Source organism: Drosophila elegans, unplaced genomic scaffold, assembly GCF_018152505.1.
Source record: "Drosophila elegans isolate 14027-0461.03 unplaced genomic scaffold, ASM1815250v1 contig_183, whole genome shotgun sequence".
Classification (NCBI taxonomy): Eukaryota; Metazoa; Arthropoda; class Insecta; order Diptera; family Drosophilidae; genus Drosophila; species Drosophila elegans.
The window spans coordinates 3745202-3762339 of record NW_024545550.1 but is presented as its reverse complement, the minus strand read 5'-3'; the positions used below and the strand labels follow the sequence as shown (position 1 = coordinate 3762339).

General features: G+C 42.9%; 1 protein-coding gene across 1 annotated transcript; it reads left to right on the top strand.

Annotated features, from left to right (window-relative positions):
* The first annotated feature begins 3755 nt into the window (after positions 1-3755).
* Positions 3756-17138, top strand: LOC108145037 (protein scabrous). Its single transcript, XM_017270222.2, has 4 exons — positions 3756-4582; positions 7540-7933; positions 14142-14672; positions 15118-17138. The coding sequence occupies exons 1-4, from the start codon at positions 4128-4130 to the stop codon at positions 16075-16077; spliced, it is 2340 nt and encodes a 779-aa protein (XP_017125711.2). The 5' UTR covers positions 3756-4127; the 3' UTR covers positions 16078-17138.

Here is a 17138-nt window from a genome sequence, read left to right as displayed (position 1 = left end):
CGGAGGCAGCCGTGCAGCAACAGCCTTGAGTGATAGCAAAGTGTCTGTGTGTGTGTGTGTATTTGTGTGTGCGCCAGTGTGCCCCGTGTGTGTGTGATCAGCGAAGCATGCAGGCAACATGCCACGCCGCAAGTCCCGAAGTTGATGAAACAACACGTAGCGAAGCCTTGGCACAGCAGCACAATATCGAGACAAAGCAGCAACATCAAGGCCCAGCAGCAACACCAGCCGCCTGCAACAGTAAAAAGGCAAAAAGGAACAACAACTGAAACAGCAGCAGATTAAATCAGGTAGGAAATTTTCGTCCGAGTGGTAAATGTTTTGCACCTGCCGTTAGCAGCAGCCGGTTTTTGTCAGTTTTTCTGTTTGCCAGTTCGCCAGTTTGTCAGTTAGCCAGCTTGCCAGTTGGCCAGTGGCCTCAGCTGTTGCAGCCGTTGTCACTCAGATGATTAGTGCTCAGCTTGGAACTGCGCCTGTGCAGCGTTCTTTTCGATCGCTTTTCGGTCAGATATATATGTATATTGTCGAAGGCATAAAACTGTCGCTTGTGCTGAAAATATATCGCGTGCGTGGTTGCGTGCTTCTCGGCCATGCGTGCATGCCACACAACCGGAACCTGTCCTCGGCTCAAGCGCTCATCTCGTATGCACAATATATAGAATCAACAATCCTCGGGGCCAGCCTGATGAGCCCTCATCATCTGACCGGCCAGAAAGGCCACGAAATGGTCAATGAAGAGATAAGAGACACCTGCTCCCGCATTCAGGCATTGATTGTTGAATTCATTTTGAGATACTCATAAAAGTAAAGAATTTTAATTGAGCGAAATACCGGAAAATTAAATAGTTTGCCTACTGTTAATGGAGTTTATTATTGTTTATTAGTTATAAAGATTTAATAAAATTTTATTTGGCAACCATGTGGTTTATAGCACTTTGCTTTAAAATGTTAAATTTATAAATTTTTATTAGCTTTGTAAAAATATTATAAAGATATACTCTTGTTTTATGGCACTATGTTTTTAAAGACGTTCAATAAAAAGTAAATAGAAACCTTGATACAAACATATACTTCTCCATCTTGTTGATCAAAAGTTGTTAAATAAATTGGAGTAGATTTTTAGATTTTTCTAAACATGTCTGCTATACCACATAGAGTGATTTGTTTTGTAGTGCTAGTGCAATTGGTAAGAACAATGCGAGGACCCATCAAATCGCACAGAGTACCTGCTTTTAGCACCTGCATGAGACCTCAGACGAGCGTTCAGTGGGGACAAACCGTTGAAATCCCCATCGAATATGAGTGCAAATGAAATTTGAACTCCATTCGAGTCGTGTCATGCTCACATTTAATACCAATTCAGGGAGTGAACTGGAGAGCACCGACTGGCTTTCCAGGCCATTACCTTAATATGCTGACCATAACGTGAGCCATTCGCTGCCATTTCCAGCCACATTTCCCTGCATAAAAGCCAACAATATAACGGGCGACAATGAAGCAACTGCACCAGGGGGGGTGGGCTGGCAAAGGGGATGGGTTGAGGCCGAGGGGATTCCCATGCAAATGGCGGCAGCCACCACTCCCAGGTGCAATACCCCATCCCGCTGCCGCTGCCACTTCCACTGCCACTGCCACATTTGCCGTGTGCAACAAGCTAGAACCAAATGACAACAAACAAAGGCATCAAATTAAAAACTAAACTGCGTCCACTCAAAATATGCAAACAGCTCAGCCGGATGGCCGGGGATGTGCCATGGATGTGCATGTGGTCAGCGCTTGATTATGCAGCCACATCCATTGATGATGGCCACCACAAAGGGGCTGGCCAACAGCTTGTCCTCCGCTTTCTGGCTCGCCGCTTGCTGCTAGCAATACATTAAAAAGTAAAAACGAAAACGCCATCGAAATAATACAGGAAAATGTGAACGATTCGCGAACCGAAGGCTGGCATACACTTCAACAGCAATTAGTTTAATAACTAGAAGTCTGATTAATTTTATTATCAAAAAACAATTTTGATTTTTAAGGAACAAGAAATCCAATAAGAACTTGGCAAAATGATAGCAAGCAACATTTTTCGGTAAATATCTCTATTTTTGTCGAATCACTTTCATATACTTCATAATATTAGATTTAATTGAAAATTCCGTTCAGTTTTTGATAAAAAAAAAGAACAAGAGATTCTATTATAAATAAGCTTTTATAAATAAGCTACTTACGATACGTGTACAATATATTCGATTTCACACTCTAAGACCATTATTGAAGTAGCTTCTACTAAGCTTCTGTAAGCTTCTGTTCAAATTTACAAAAACCCCTTTGAAAGGGTACAGAAATATTGCAATTTGCAACAGAGCTTTGGCAAGTGCCAACAATGGCAGACTGTTGCAGTCGCTACCCTTTTTCTACCAATTTCCCCACTCCCCCCTCCTGTTCAGCCAAGCGCGCTTTCCATTCAGCTGAACCCAGACCCAGACCATGCCTCACCCCCATTATATTTATGGAGGGAACAAAAAATAGCAAAAGTGCATAGCTTACAACGCTTTTTCGGTGCGTAAGGCGGCATTTTTGGCATTTTTGCCATTTTCCTCGCGTGCGTAAGCCGCCCATTGGAACCCCACCATGGATCCATATTGCAACAATGCAGCTAGTGGGCTTACGACCCATTCAATTGCTATGCTGCTCCATTTTGCCTGTGACTTTCGCTGCCGCATTCCAACTTGGCACTTTAAAACCTTTTCCGGCTTTTATGTCTGCAAAATATCAGTGAAACGAATGGTTGCCGATTTATATAGAGATAGAAGTGTGGTCGTAAAGCAAAAGTCCCCTAAAAAGAGAATGTTAATCTTTTTTGAGTATATCAAATAGTTTATAAAAAGTGGAGGAAAACCCTATGGAAATATTTTTAATTTTCTTTTTTCTTCTTTCAGTCTATTTGAAGATTTGTTTTTACTGAATTTCTAGGGAATTTATCAAAACATTTTTAAAATAACCGAAAAGACCAATGTCTTGCCCCCTCTATTGTTGTGTTTGTAACTGATATCGGGGTAGTTACTCCATATAACCTTTTCATATGAAATCCCAAGCAATCACGTTTTTCCAGCTGCCTACAAAGTAAGACAAAGGAGAGTTTTCCTGATGAATTTTCTTTATTCATTGATACGTTCCCTTCTGGTCCTTGCAACGCCGATTCTCCGTTTCTCCCTCTTCTTGCACTTTCTGGGCACGTCAACATGTTTTCGCACTTTTACGTCTGCCTATGGGGCTTAAACATCTGCCGTTTTCATTGCAGTCTGTTTTCGTAGTAGTCTCACCGCAAGCGCGCCATGTGTCAGGAGCAGGATATGAGTGCAAAAAAACAGGACCAGATAGCTAGACCGCCATTTTGGGTTTGTTTTCTTCTCCCTTTCAGGACTGCAAACAGTTGCAGCTCCTCAAAGATGTGATCTTTGGTAATAGTAATCATTTGCAAGGATATTATCTTTGGGTCTAGGTCTAGTTTGTTCTCTTATTTGGGAGCTCTCTCTTTGCCGCTCTCTTTAGTTGCTTGTTGCATCCCACAACTACTTCGTGCAGGTGCCTGCTCTCTTTACAACTCTCTCCCACAATTTCTTTACTCAATTTACCGCATCTTGGTACTCGCTTCTCCTTCTCTCTCGTTGACCGATGGCAGCCGAGTGCTGCCGAGTGTCGGCATCGCAGCGAATAAAAGGAAGCGCTGAGGACGCGCCGCTTCAGTCTATCGAAGACCGGCGCGACAAAAACATCCTTGGTTTTGAGAAACCACAAGTAAAAGTGGTCAAGTATTATAACCCAGTGCGTGGAACGAACTTTCCGCGGACCAAAACCGAACGTGAAAAGCAAAGCTAAACCAAACAAAGAGGATTAAGCCCGAGGCGAGCTGCAGGAATAATTTAAACATTGTTTGCCAGCGCCTTTTATAAGGTGTTTGACAGTCACACGCCGCCGGGAAGTCGCGAGTCGTTTGTGTGTCGGCATGCGTGCCAGTTTGAATTTGCATAAATAGCCCATCTACCGCGAGTCCTTTTTTTGCGCGGTGTGATTGCCAAACATTCCGAGACCCCAAAGAGAAAGTTTCGCGTGAGAATTTAAATTGCACTGCAACAATGGCAGGCTCAAGCGTTTTGCGGCCAATACTGCTAGCCGTAGTGGTACTCCAGATTTGCATGGTTTCGGTTAGTGGAGCGGCCAGTGGTGGCGTAATTCTAAGCGATGTGAACAACATGTTGCGCGATGCCAGGACCAGCACATCCGAGAAGCCCTCGCAGTCGAGACCGGAAACGGAGGCGCCGGAATCAAGCGTGGAGCTGCTCCGCTTCGTGGAGGACGATGAGGATGGCGAGGACATCAGCTCAATGGAATCCCCTTCGAACGGCAGGACAATGGAGGCCAGGAAAATGGGCGACCAGGTGCGTCTGCTGACCAAACAGCTCAGCGCCCTGATGCTGCGTCGCCGCGAGGATTACGAGATGCTGGAGCACAATCTGCGCAAATCCCTGCGGCTCACCACCAATGCGGCCAGCGTGGATGACGACATGCGCAGCGAACTGAGCCAACTGAGGTAAGCGGAATGGGACGCCAAAGGCTAAACACCACTTCTGCCCTAAATCGAATTTGAATTTTTAATTTGTGCGGAGTTCCCTACCATTGGCCAATGTCTCGCTGCCAATTTGTGGGTCTCGCAACTTGGCACAAACTTTCCCACAATCACGTGGAACTTGTCTTCAAACTTTGGCCAACGAATTGATGGCCCTCTAAAGCGGCAACAGTTTCTAACAGGCAGAAAAATACCAAATTAATTGCTCAGCAGTTGGAGGTTTTATTTTTACCAAGAATTTGTTTACACTTAAAAAATAGGTTAATCATTTTCTTTTTATCAGATATATTTTAATTTAAAATATAAAAATAAATTTCGATTTATTATTAAAACATTTATTTATCTCTCTTAAACAAAAAGTTTTTGTTTCTTATTATTGTGAAATTTGGAATGCCTTATGTAAACAAAAAAATACAAGCTTCCTCTTAAATTATTTAAAGGATAAAAATTGAATGTGTTATTAATTTAATATTGCAGACATAAAACCAATTCGATAGATTTATTATTCGAATATTGTTTTAATAATTGCCTTTCAACTATGTAAGAAACTAAATTTTTAAGAAGCGGAACAAGAAGTAGACCTCTTTGCTCCTTGCAAAAGCTGCGTTATCTTTGCTTCTACTATATTCTCGTGGAAGCTTACTATTATTTACGACCCATTGTTCAGTTTTTCTCTCTATTTTCCTAATCCTCCAAGTTCTCAAGTCGAGGTCAGCGCAATGAGGAAAAGAATTCCTATGCGGAACATGATTGTGTCCAACTAATTCAGACAAATATTATATGTGAGGGGGAATCCAGGCAGAAGCAGGATAAGACATCTAATCAGAGCAAAGACACGAGCCAGAAGCCCAGCCCAAGTTTGCGTAGTATTCGTGATTTGTTTTGTTGTCATGGGCTGACTAATAATGATTGTCTCATCGAGCAGAACGCACACATATATCAGTTTCGCCAACTCAAACATCTCTGTGGCAGCGTAAAAAATACGTAAAAATGGCACACTCTTAATTTACTGAACAAATAGCTAAGGTTAGACCGTTGTTGTTGCTGTCGTGGACATCGTAAACTTTGTCAGTGACACCGTAAATAATTCAGCACACGCTCATGTTTATGTACTATACAAACATATCCATATGAGTGTGTTTTGCAGAAAGGACATGTGTGTAGAAGGAAGTCCCAAGGCAAACGCCAGTCAAACGTCATGTCAGTTGTGGTTTATGTGATCCACTATCGCCGCCCACCCAAAAACCGACCACTATACCTTCCATCAACTAGCACGCCCCCTTCCCCGCCCACCTGGATCAGCTTTAGCCCCAGCTGGATAACATCATTATCTGATTGAAACCATGAGTCCACAAACTTTTCGTGCGGTTCGTGTTGTCCAAGTCCATTCTGTTGATTTGAGTATATTTGATAACATTCTCGGTCGAAACTTATTCCGCTGCATCCAATTTGTTAATTAAAATCGTCAAAATCCGATTTGGATTCGGATTTGGATGCGGATGCGGATGTGGATGCCATCAGACGTCATCAAATCAGGCCCGATAAAGTTCGGCATTTGCAGTGTTCATGTTGCGTTTTCAATTTGCTCGCATGTCATTGACAGCATTTTCAATTTTCACTTGAATGACAGCCAGTTTTTTGTTGGAAAAGACTGTGCAGCAGCCAAGCGAAAAATTGCCAGGCGTAGAGGGGATATTCAGTTGGTTTGGCATTACAAAAGTTGCCAACGAGCAGGGCTAGAATTTGTTTTTTGGGATAAAAGATAGAAATGCAGGTTTTTCAGGAACAGTACCAGCAAAAACCTTATTTTATTTTAGTTAACATAGAAAATATTTAGTGATACATGTTTGCCTTGGGCAACAATGTTGGGTCAGTAAACGCTTTTAATACTCCAACTGTAACCCGACCTCACCCCGTTTTAATTAAATATTTAAGTAATTATACCGAAAAAGGGAAACCAAATAAATCCATAACTTTTCATAGTCTGTCTGGCCTGGGCCACAAAAACTTTTGCAAGCAATAAAATTAACAAAAACCGCCCACGCACAATGCAACAATTTGAAATATTACGTATACGCAGGCAAATATAAAAACCTATGGGAATGTAATGTATGTGTGTATGAATGAGACCAAGACAACTTTTCTTTGGCTTAGTTTATTTTTGTGTAGCTGCCGGTTGGGTTTTTCCTTATGAAAATTTCATGTAGCTGTGCTCTTTTGACAGTGAAAAATAAAACAACAACGGCAGCTGCGGCTGCCTCTGCTGCCTCCGAAAACAAAACTTTTTACCTACGCTCCGAATATGTTCAGCTTCTTGTGCTCCGACTGCTGGTGGCTCCGCTTCCGTTTCCGCTTCCTTCCAACTGACTACTTTAATTGTCTGAAATGCCACAAAAATGCGTTTCGTTTGGTTTCGTTGGGTTTCGTTCTACTTATTTTTTGTTAGCTGACAACTGCCACAAGTGCTACAACATTTTCATTTTCAACATTTAAACTACGTTTTTTGCCAGCACTTGTTGTTTGCGGTCTGGGCCTCTCTTGATTTTTATTTTGCGTGTTTTCCGTAAAGTTGTCATCCTTATTTTTTTTTTTGTTTGTTATTTTCTGTTTGTATGACTTCTATGATTTTTGTTTGCTGACAATGTTGGTGGCTGATAAAATTATAACGTGGAGCTTAATTTAAATGGTTCGTGAAAATTTAGCGGTATTGTGGCGATGCTAGCACATGATTGAGTGCAGGTCGAAATCCCATTAGTGGACCGCACGCCGGCCGCGTTGGCAATTAAGTTAGCCGACAGTCTGAAATTGCCAATTTAAATTAGATTTCCTCCCGATCAGAGTATAGCAATTAAAGCGTTACGTTTGGTTTGTTTTGCCTCTCCCCAGTTAATTAACGATTTTATTAAATTTTTAATTCCCAGAGAGGAGGTTGCCCAGCTGCGTTCCTCGCAGAGCGGCAACAAGGAGCGTCTGACCGTCGAATGGCTACAGCAGACGATTTCCGAGATCCGCAAACAACTGGTGGATCTGCAGAGGACCGCCGGCAACGTGGCCAGGGATGTACAGCAGCGCAGCTCCACCTTCGAGGACCTGGCCACCATCCGCAGTGACTACCAGCAGCTGAAGCTCGAGCTGGCCGCCCAGCGCGAACGGCAGCAGCAGACGGAGGTCTATGTCCAGGAGCTCCGTGAGGAGATGCTCCAGCAGGAGCAGGACTTCCAGCACGCCCTCGTCAAGCAGCAGAAAAGGAATCGCAAGGACGGCAGCTCGGCCAGCGTTGAGGAGGAGAGCGGCAGCCAGGAAGCCAGCCAGGAGGTGAGTACCCGCTTTATGCTAATCATCAGATAAGCACGCGAGGGTTAAGGTAGAAGGACTCTGCACTGGCTAAAAATATATGCTTATTTTGACTTAAAATCAATAATTTGTTCCCTCTTTAAAAGTTATCATTTTGTGATGTTATTAAATGCATTTTTTAAATCTTAAATCTTTAAAAAACATAAAATCTTTAACTTGATTGATCAGAAAAGTTTGTTATAGGACTAAGCTTGGGAATAATTATATAGCTAAAATATTTTAAAATTAACTTAATTAATATGATAGCTAAGGGAGACCATTGTCTTGAAGTTAGGCAAAGTATTTGACTTTGATAAGACTTTTGAAAGCAATAACGATAACGAACACAATGTATTATAGCTAGGAATATAAATGGTTATGTTTTTCTCCGTGTGTCCTTTTTATGACCCCCGAAAGAAAGCCGCCGCTTTGTTTTGTTTTCGCTTTAAGTGCGTCCCATAAACCGACCGCCAACCTGGTGGGGCATTATCTGGTCGTTTTATGCCTTACTTTTATACGGCGGGTAAATGGGTCCCTGCCCAGGTGAGGAGCGGTAAAAGTTGAGGGCGGTAAGCGGCACGATGTGCTAACGAGTGGGCCCGACGTCGCCGTCCGCCTTTTGCCTCGCCGTTTTAATGGCCTGCCACACATACGTTGGCCAAATTACTCATACGCACCGCAGGACGTTGTCGTATTTAATATTTAATGGCAAAGCCGGCTCGCCCGTGGCAGCTACTTAGGCCCACGTTCAATGCCTTAATGTCCGGGGCCCCCGCCGAATCATAAAGAGCTTGCTGCAAATGATGAAGCCATGATCGGTGGCATCCTTTCGTCAGAATCCTGGCACACTTAGTAGGGCTCTCATGTCAGGCATACAGTGAAGGATGGGGAAATACGTCAGAGTGAAGGAGTTCTAGAAATCTGAAGCTGAATCTGACGCTGAAGGATTCGGACGTCGGTGCTCCAGCCCTCATGAGCTCGCACATCGTGTGCGATGGGGTGGAAGGACTCGACACCCTTACGCTTTCTTAATTATAATTAATGTCAATAAAGGGCTTGCAGCAGAAGCAGCAGCAGCAGGAGCAGCAGCATCAACATCAACTTCAGCAACAATGGCAGGGAAACTTGGAGCAATAACAAAGGCAGCTGCCAACAGGTAAAGCCACAGCGATGGCGATGGCGTTGGAAAGGCAGCCAGGTAACAAGCTCCAGGTTGCTTCATTAAAAGGATTATGCGCCAGTCCGCTCCAATATGAGAATGCGGTAACACCGTTCGACCATCAACGAAATATGTCAGTGGGGCCCTTTTTGCCCCATCAAACTGGTTTGGCTGCCACCTGTTTTCATCTGGTTGCTGTTGTTTTCTGGCTCCTAGTTGCCGTTCCTGTGGCTGCTCCTCAAGCGTTATTCACTCAGTGCGCTCCACTTTGAAGTTTGGCTTAAGCGAAATTTGCTTGCTTAGAGGAATACAATTTTGTTTTTGCCAGCGAAATTCACTTGGTTTGTTCAAAAATTGTATATGCTGTGTGTTCGCCCACAAAGCAGAGAATTTTCAACGAGCTAAAGCAATTACTTGACAGTCTCAAAGGGCGAAATAGAAATTTAAGAAAAATATAAACGAAATGCAAGAGGTTGAAAGGCAAAATTACGACTATATGATATCCATTGGTAAATATTTGAAATGAATTTATGAAACTCTTTCATGAGCCAGTTAACTTTTCATACTACTGAATATGTTTTTGTTCTATGTTCCTCCCCTATGTTTCTGATTAATATCCTTTTCAACATGAGCTATTTCAATTAATTCTGATGGCCATTGTCTCTATTCCATTGAGATCGATTTACCACGGTTAACCTCTAATTCAGACAGGTTCGATATACCCTTGAGACTCCTTAAGTACAAGGAGGGGATTAAGTGTTCAGCCAGGCAGCTTAAGCGGCTTTCGCCGGACCTCGAAGCACACGCATCACATGCTGTACATATATTCTCTCATCCCCAATGTGTCTGTCTGTGTTTATATATCATTAATGGGCAGGCCGTTGCCAAATATAAAGCGAAATTGCTGAAAATTGCAAAACAAAAAGCAGGAAATCACCTTTTAATCGCCCAGAGTCAAGGGAGGGGGGCGTTTCAGGGAAGGGGATTCACTGGCCAGCTGCTTTGGGAACTGGCTTAGGTTCACTTGATGGACAGACGGAGGGCCGTAGCTGCCTTTTGTCTCTTGTCCCTTGTGTTGCCAAGTTTTTGGCAGCCAACAGCAGGAGTTGGAGTTGTGGCAGTGGAGATGGAGATGGAGATGGAGCTCCGGCAGATGCTCTCAAGTGCTCCGATAATCAGTTCCCCTGCCATACGCCTCACTTCCCTGAACGTCAAACTCACGATGCTTCAGCACAATTTGATCCTTTTCATTATACTTCTTGTTTTTTCTCCTTGCCGGTTTGTTTCTCACCAAAAAAAACGCTGAGTAGGGGGCGCTTTTTGACCAACAAAACCAGTTCTTGAACTTTCTCATCACACAAAACCAAAAGCAATTTTTGAAAATTGTTATTATAGAAGCGCAGGAAAGCAGAAATTAGGTTAAATTAGAACAAAGAGCAAAAAGCAGATAACAAAGGCAAAGGATCAAGAGATGGGGGCCAGATGGCAAAGGTGAAACCAGCTCAAGGAGAACCAGCAACAAAATAAATAAAAATACAAACAATAAAATTGCACAGGTGGCTGCCACGAAAGAAGGGAATTTACAAAAAATAGACAAGAATTTCCGTTGTGTGTGTACGTGTGGCTGGTTAAATTTAATCAACTTTCCTTTATTTGATTAGTCAAGAAAAATGTACAAAGCCAAAGCTGTAAAGTTATGCAAAACCCCGAAAAACCTTTGGGGTTTTAGATAGAAACCAGAGACAGAGAATTCTGGGAAATGGCTGCCAAAAATATTAAACGCAAATAAATAAAAAAAAATGCTACATATACAAGTAGAACCCACGTTTTAAAGGTTACCATAGTGAAGTTGGATTAGATATAAACATTTATTTCGTATGAATTACCACAGAACTTGAACATCACATCTACATAATTTAATAAGCCCCGATAAGTTAAACAGCATAAGCTTAATTTAATGGTTAGAAGTCAAACCTGAGGACATATATTTATTGCTTTGCTCAGAGGTGATAACAATGAAACCCGTAAACATCTGCCGGTGACAGGGGAAAAGCCAAATATAATTTGCCAACTCTAATTGCAAACTTTCTGCAGACTGATGCCTCCGATATAAAGCCATGCATACATATGTGTTCACGCATTCTGTAACAAATTGCTTTGATGAAAGCTGTCACTTGCAACAGTTGTTGTTGGGCCAGATACTCGGCCCGAAAGAGGGAAAAAGCACAAATGTTTATCATTGGTTATTGATGCTAGAATATGTGAGAAGGGGCATACGGTATTGTTCATATGAGAGACTGGCTGTTAAATTAGCAAGGCAAACAAATGCCAGGCACACAACGGCAGTCGAGAGCAAAAGAAATGGAGACGGGCAGGAGCCCCAAGGCTGCCTGACACGGAGAATCCGGTTTCGGTTCTTCTTTGTACTGGTATATCTGCTTTCGTACTCCGACCTACCAACTTCCTCACCATTTTTACCTTATTTATGTTGATATTTGTTTTAGCCTTTGTTTCATGTTACAAACCATCTCTCTACTGGCGCTTCTGTTGCCAGCAATTTGTTTGATTGTTCAAGTGGAGCTGGTTGTTATTGTTACGCATTTGTATCGGTGAAATTCACTTATGTTTTTGATATTTATTTCAGTAGGCGAGATATTTTTATTGAAACATTTGTGAGGTACTCAGATTTCAGGCTTTTCATGCATATTCAACTGAATATTTGTGGGAAAAAATGTTAGTTTCAAATTATGCACACGTCTGCCAGTTTTCGACCAGGGATCAGGTTTACGTTAAAGTTGACTTTGAGGCTGTGCCATTTCCGATGAGGTCGTCCTGGCAACGAGCGTTTCTGGCCCCCAAAATGCGCATTAACTTAATGGCATTTTGCGGCGCCCTACGACTCTTGCAACCCACCAGATCCCTTTCCCTTTTCCCTTTCCTATCTGCCAGTTAGCGTAACTTTTTCAAGCATCGCACAAAAGTCCTATTAAATTTTTACGACAATTCGCCGTGGAGCAGCACTAACAAGAGCAGATTTTTGCTCTTTTTCTATACTCGATGTACCATGCAGCATCCACAGCTACATTCCCAACCCCAACCCCATCTCCATCCCCTTTGGAATCGCTGTCACGCTAATAGCAAATCCTTGTTAGCTTTTACTTAAGTACAGCATGTAAAATTTTCACTTTTAATCCTTGAACCAACCCGGACAGCCCAGGAAATTAATTAGTTCCCCCTGTTTCATGCGCCACCGACGTTGCGATCCTTTTGTTTATGACTTCACACGAAAAACACTTGAAATATTTATGCATCAATTTCGATTTCAATTAACGCGGCCATTGGTCACTGCACACAGAAAAATTAATTTGTTTCAAGCGGGAAATTTGAGCCGCATAAATCACATTTAATTATATTGTTGATGGGCAAAATTTATATGCCAGCGTTGGCACCTTTCTTCCACTTTTGATATATATATATATATATCTATACCAAACACGTTTGCTCGAATATATATTGAGGATTTCTCCGTTTTGATGGCCACTTTCCCGTCTCGGCCAGAGTTCATATAAAACGCGAACGTGTCGTATTAGCCGCGTTCGTGACCTTTCACATAAAACAACGCCAAGGCTTGGAGTCCAACCACCCAACCGCCCAACCACCCACTGAACCACCGCCGAAACGTGCGTGAAGGCAAAGCAAACAAAAGAAACGTTGGAAAAGCGGTGGAAAAGCGGAAAAGCAGTGGCTGCGGCACCAATGAAAACATTTTCACAACGGACCAAAGTGTTCGATGCCGATGAGGCACAAACGCAACTTGGGCATAAATATTCATGAATATTTTCCACATTTTTGTTGCTCTTTTGTTAGCTTTTTTCCCAAGAATAATTGAATTCAAAGGGGGGAAATGTCCAAAAATTTGGGAAAATATGATTTGTTAGTGAGTCTTTAGAAGTAAGTCAAACAGCGAATTTAGGAATTTTCAAAAATATTGAAATTTTTTGAATCCTTTAAAAAAGAACAGTTAAATAAAATATTTATATTAGAAAGAAACTTTTACTTTTTTAGTTATTTACTGAAAAATGTACAATTTTTAAGGTTGACTAAATTGGGTCATAGGAAAAAGAAAGTCAACGACAACACACACAAAAGAAGTATTAAAAGCAGAAACGTATTTGTTTTTATTTTTATTTTGTTATCCTCTTTTTGCAGGATATATTTCATAATTCCTTTTCCCATTCACTCATTGCATTCATTAGCAGGACACTTTCTGCCGTCTTTTGTCCCTGGCAGCATCCTTTATTAGTCAATTACACGGGACATTTCTATGACTGATGGCCACGAACGCAAATGAAAGGAAACCCTGGGGCGGCAAATACATATATAGTATATATAGAACAGTTCCTCCAGCGTTGGGCATATTCATTCATGGCGCCGGCTGAATGTGACCCAAATGGCACTACCTTGGTTTACAGCTGCTCGCTGCTGTCACTCAGCAAAATTATTTCTATGCATATTGTATGTATGTGGAAATTTATGCAGCTTTTACCACCGAGACTTAGGAAGGGCGTGGGCGTGGGCGTGGCGGGAGTGGGCGTTGACGGTTGGAGGATGCAAATCCAACCCAAGCCAGCGGCATCAGCAGCTCCGGGGATTTACACGCTTTTGGGCAAAGCTGCAGCTTGAGCTGGCGGCGAAGCTGCAGCTGACACTATTGTGGCACGCTCTGTCTGCTTGGTTATGAAATGCATTTATAATAAATGGATCTAGCATTCAATTCCCTGCACACATAATCCCAGTCCGCCCAGCGACAAAAGAATCGTAGCTAGCTTACGAGCTTTTGCCTAGCATTATCCATATCATGGGTTTTTATGGCGCAAAGAGAAATTAAAGTATTAATATTACTTTACCAGCTTTGACGTAAAATAAATGTATTACAAAATTTGTTTGAGTACCTCTCACCCACATAATTTATGACCTAAATTTAATAACATAATAATAATAATATAATATAACAAATTATTTTTTTTTAAGCCAACTGGACTAGAACCCACCGCCGATCACAAGCGTCGCCATTGTCGTTTCCAGAGCGAACAGATCCATCAGTTGCAAATGGCCCAGCGCAACCTGCGCCGGCAGGTGAACGGATTGAGGTTCCACCACATTGACGAGCGGGTACGCAGCATCGAGGTGGAGCAGCACCGCATCGCCAACGCCAACTTCAACCTGAGCAGCCAGATCGCCTCGCTGGACAAGTTACACACCTCGATGCTGGAGCTCCTAGAAGACGTGCAGAGTCTGCAGACCAAAATGGACAAGAGCATACCCGAGCTGCGGCACGAGATCTCCAAGCTGGAGTTTGCCAATGCCCAGATCACCTCCGAGCAGAGTCTGATAAGGGAGGAGGGCACCAATGCGGCACGATCCTTGCAGGCCATGGCTGTGAGCGTGAGTGTCCTGCAGGAGGAGCGCGAGGGAATGCGAAAGCTGACTGCCAACGTGGATCAGCTGAGGACTAACGTCGATCGCCTGCAGTCACTGGTCAACGATGAGCTGAAGAATAAGGTGAGATATTTAGATATACTTAAGCTGGTTGTAAACGGCGCTGCGGCTATAATATGTTACAATTTGGTTTAGTCCTTGAGAAAGGACTAATAAAAATGGAATAGTAAACATAAATATCAGACTATTGAATTTAAAACTGTATATTAAATATTAAAATTACATTTGAAATCATAATGTTAAATACAATTAATATTAAATTACAACTCATAAAACTTCTGAATATGTGTCTATCTATTAATATACTTTTATATTACTTAATGATTCAAAAACTTTTTTAAACTTAATTTTGTTTAACCTTTAAAAACAGAAAATTATCTCTATTTTCTCCCTCTTGAAAACTTACATTTTGTACATGAATTTATATTTTATTGCCCTGAGCTTAAGTTCTTTAAACACTACCCCCTGGCTAACACAGATCTCCATTTGATTCCTGCCTCTCCTGCAGCTCTCCCACCTGAACAAGCCCCACAAGCGACCGCATCACCAGAATCTGCAACAGCAGTCGCCGCAGGTGGACGCCCCCAGCGACTCCGTCCTGGCCGAGACCCTGGTCAGCGAACTGGAGAACGTGGAGACGCAGTACGAGGCCATCATCAACAAGCTGCCGCACGACTGCGGCGAGGTGCACACCCAGGCGGACGGACTGCATCTGATTGCGCCCGCCGGCCAGCGGCATCCGCTGATGACGCATTGCACCGCCGACGGCTGGACGACGGTGCAGCGTCGCTTCGACGGCAGCGCCGATTTCAATCGCTCGTGGGCGGACTACGCCAAGGGATTCGGAACGCCGGGCGGTGAATTCTGGATTGGCAACGAGCAGCTGCACCATCTGACACTGGACAACTGCAGCCGGCTGCTGGTGCAGATGCAGGACATCTACGACAACATTTGGGTGGCCGAATACAAGCGATTCTACATCTCGTCGCGGAACGATGGCTATCGGTTGCACATCGCCGAGTACTCGGGCAATGCGTCCGATGCCTTGAACTACCAACAGGGAATGCAATTCTCGGCCATCGATGACGATCGGGACATCTCACAGACGCACTGTGCTGCTAACTATGAGGGTGGCTGGTGGTTCTCTCATTGCCAGCACGCCAATCTCAATGGGCGCTACAATCTGGGCCTGACTTGGTTCGATGCCGCTCGCAATGAATGGATAGCGGTCAAGTCAAGCCGGATGCTGGTTAAGCGCCTGCCCGCTGTCGAGTGTCTGGCGTCCGGTTCAGCTGCTGGTGATGTTGCGCCGTTGAGCAGTGCAAAAATAACAGCAACAACAACAACAGCAACTGCAACTGCAAAAGCAACAGCTACGGCAACAACAGCAACGCCAATAGCAGCAGCGCCGGCGGCGATAGCCAATGATAACAGTGTGGTACAGTTTGTGTCCGCCGGGCAGGCGTAAGTGAGCTGTTCCCGTTAAAAAAAGAAAAGGGAAATACCGCTACAGTGAACCACCATAGCCATGCCTACTATAGTTGGGAGTCCACTGTTTGTCTGTGGGAAGTGGAACTGGGATCATAGATCTTAGATAAGTGTAAAAAAAGAGATGGCAACCGCCACACCCCCACAACCATTGTAAATACTCAGCAGATCAGACCTAAGTTGTAGCATTAATCTTTCGAATGGAGCTTACTCTGGCCTTAGAGTACCTTAGGCGTATGCGTAATTTAGTTGGCAACAACCAGGCCCGTTCTACCCGTATAAATATTCAATTCTTTGGTCTTTCAAGAAGATCTCATAGAGGCTTAAGTTTCGCGGTAGCTCAAACTAAAGCGACAGAGAGAGCATATCACATAAGGAAATGCAGATTTAATGTCTAGGCATAATCGCCACCCCTTCCCCGCCCCCAATCTTAAAACTAAAACTAATCTAGTTGTAATATGTAAGAGGCCTAAACTCGCTTAGGCTCATCTCAGACAAATAATAAATATACAGACAGATGCGGGGAGAAGAGAACTTCTAGCGTAAGGTCACCATATCAGTCATATGAAGTATACATCTACTAGTTATAGCGTTGGTAAATGTACTTGTAATTGTTGTACCATACGATAGTGTCTACGCATTCGTTTTCCTGCTTACTAAACGTCTGCTTCAGTCCAAAACGAAACCCATTCCCCATTCCCGAATCCCCAAACCGATGGAGTCGCATGCCAAAGAGATCAAGTCAGAAATAGATACAGATAATATGCAAGTTTTTACGAAACAAGAAACTGAAAACTATTTTCTGCAGTTTTGCATATACCAAAAATAAACAAACAAACAAACAAACAAAATGAAGTGAGCGAAGGACTAAAACCATAAGAGCTAAATAAATGCATTTAGCACATAAGTTACGAACTATATTATGTATACATTAATTTTATGTCCTCTAAGTTAAGCAATTCAAAGAAATGAAAAACCAGAAAGCTTGGCCCTTAGACCGGCGTATTTTACAATAAATGGATTGATGTGAAAAGAAAAACC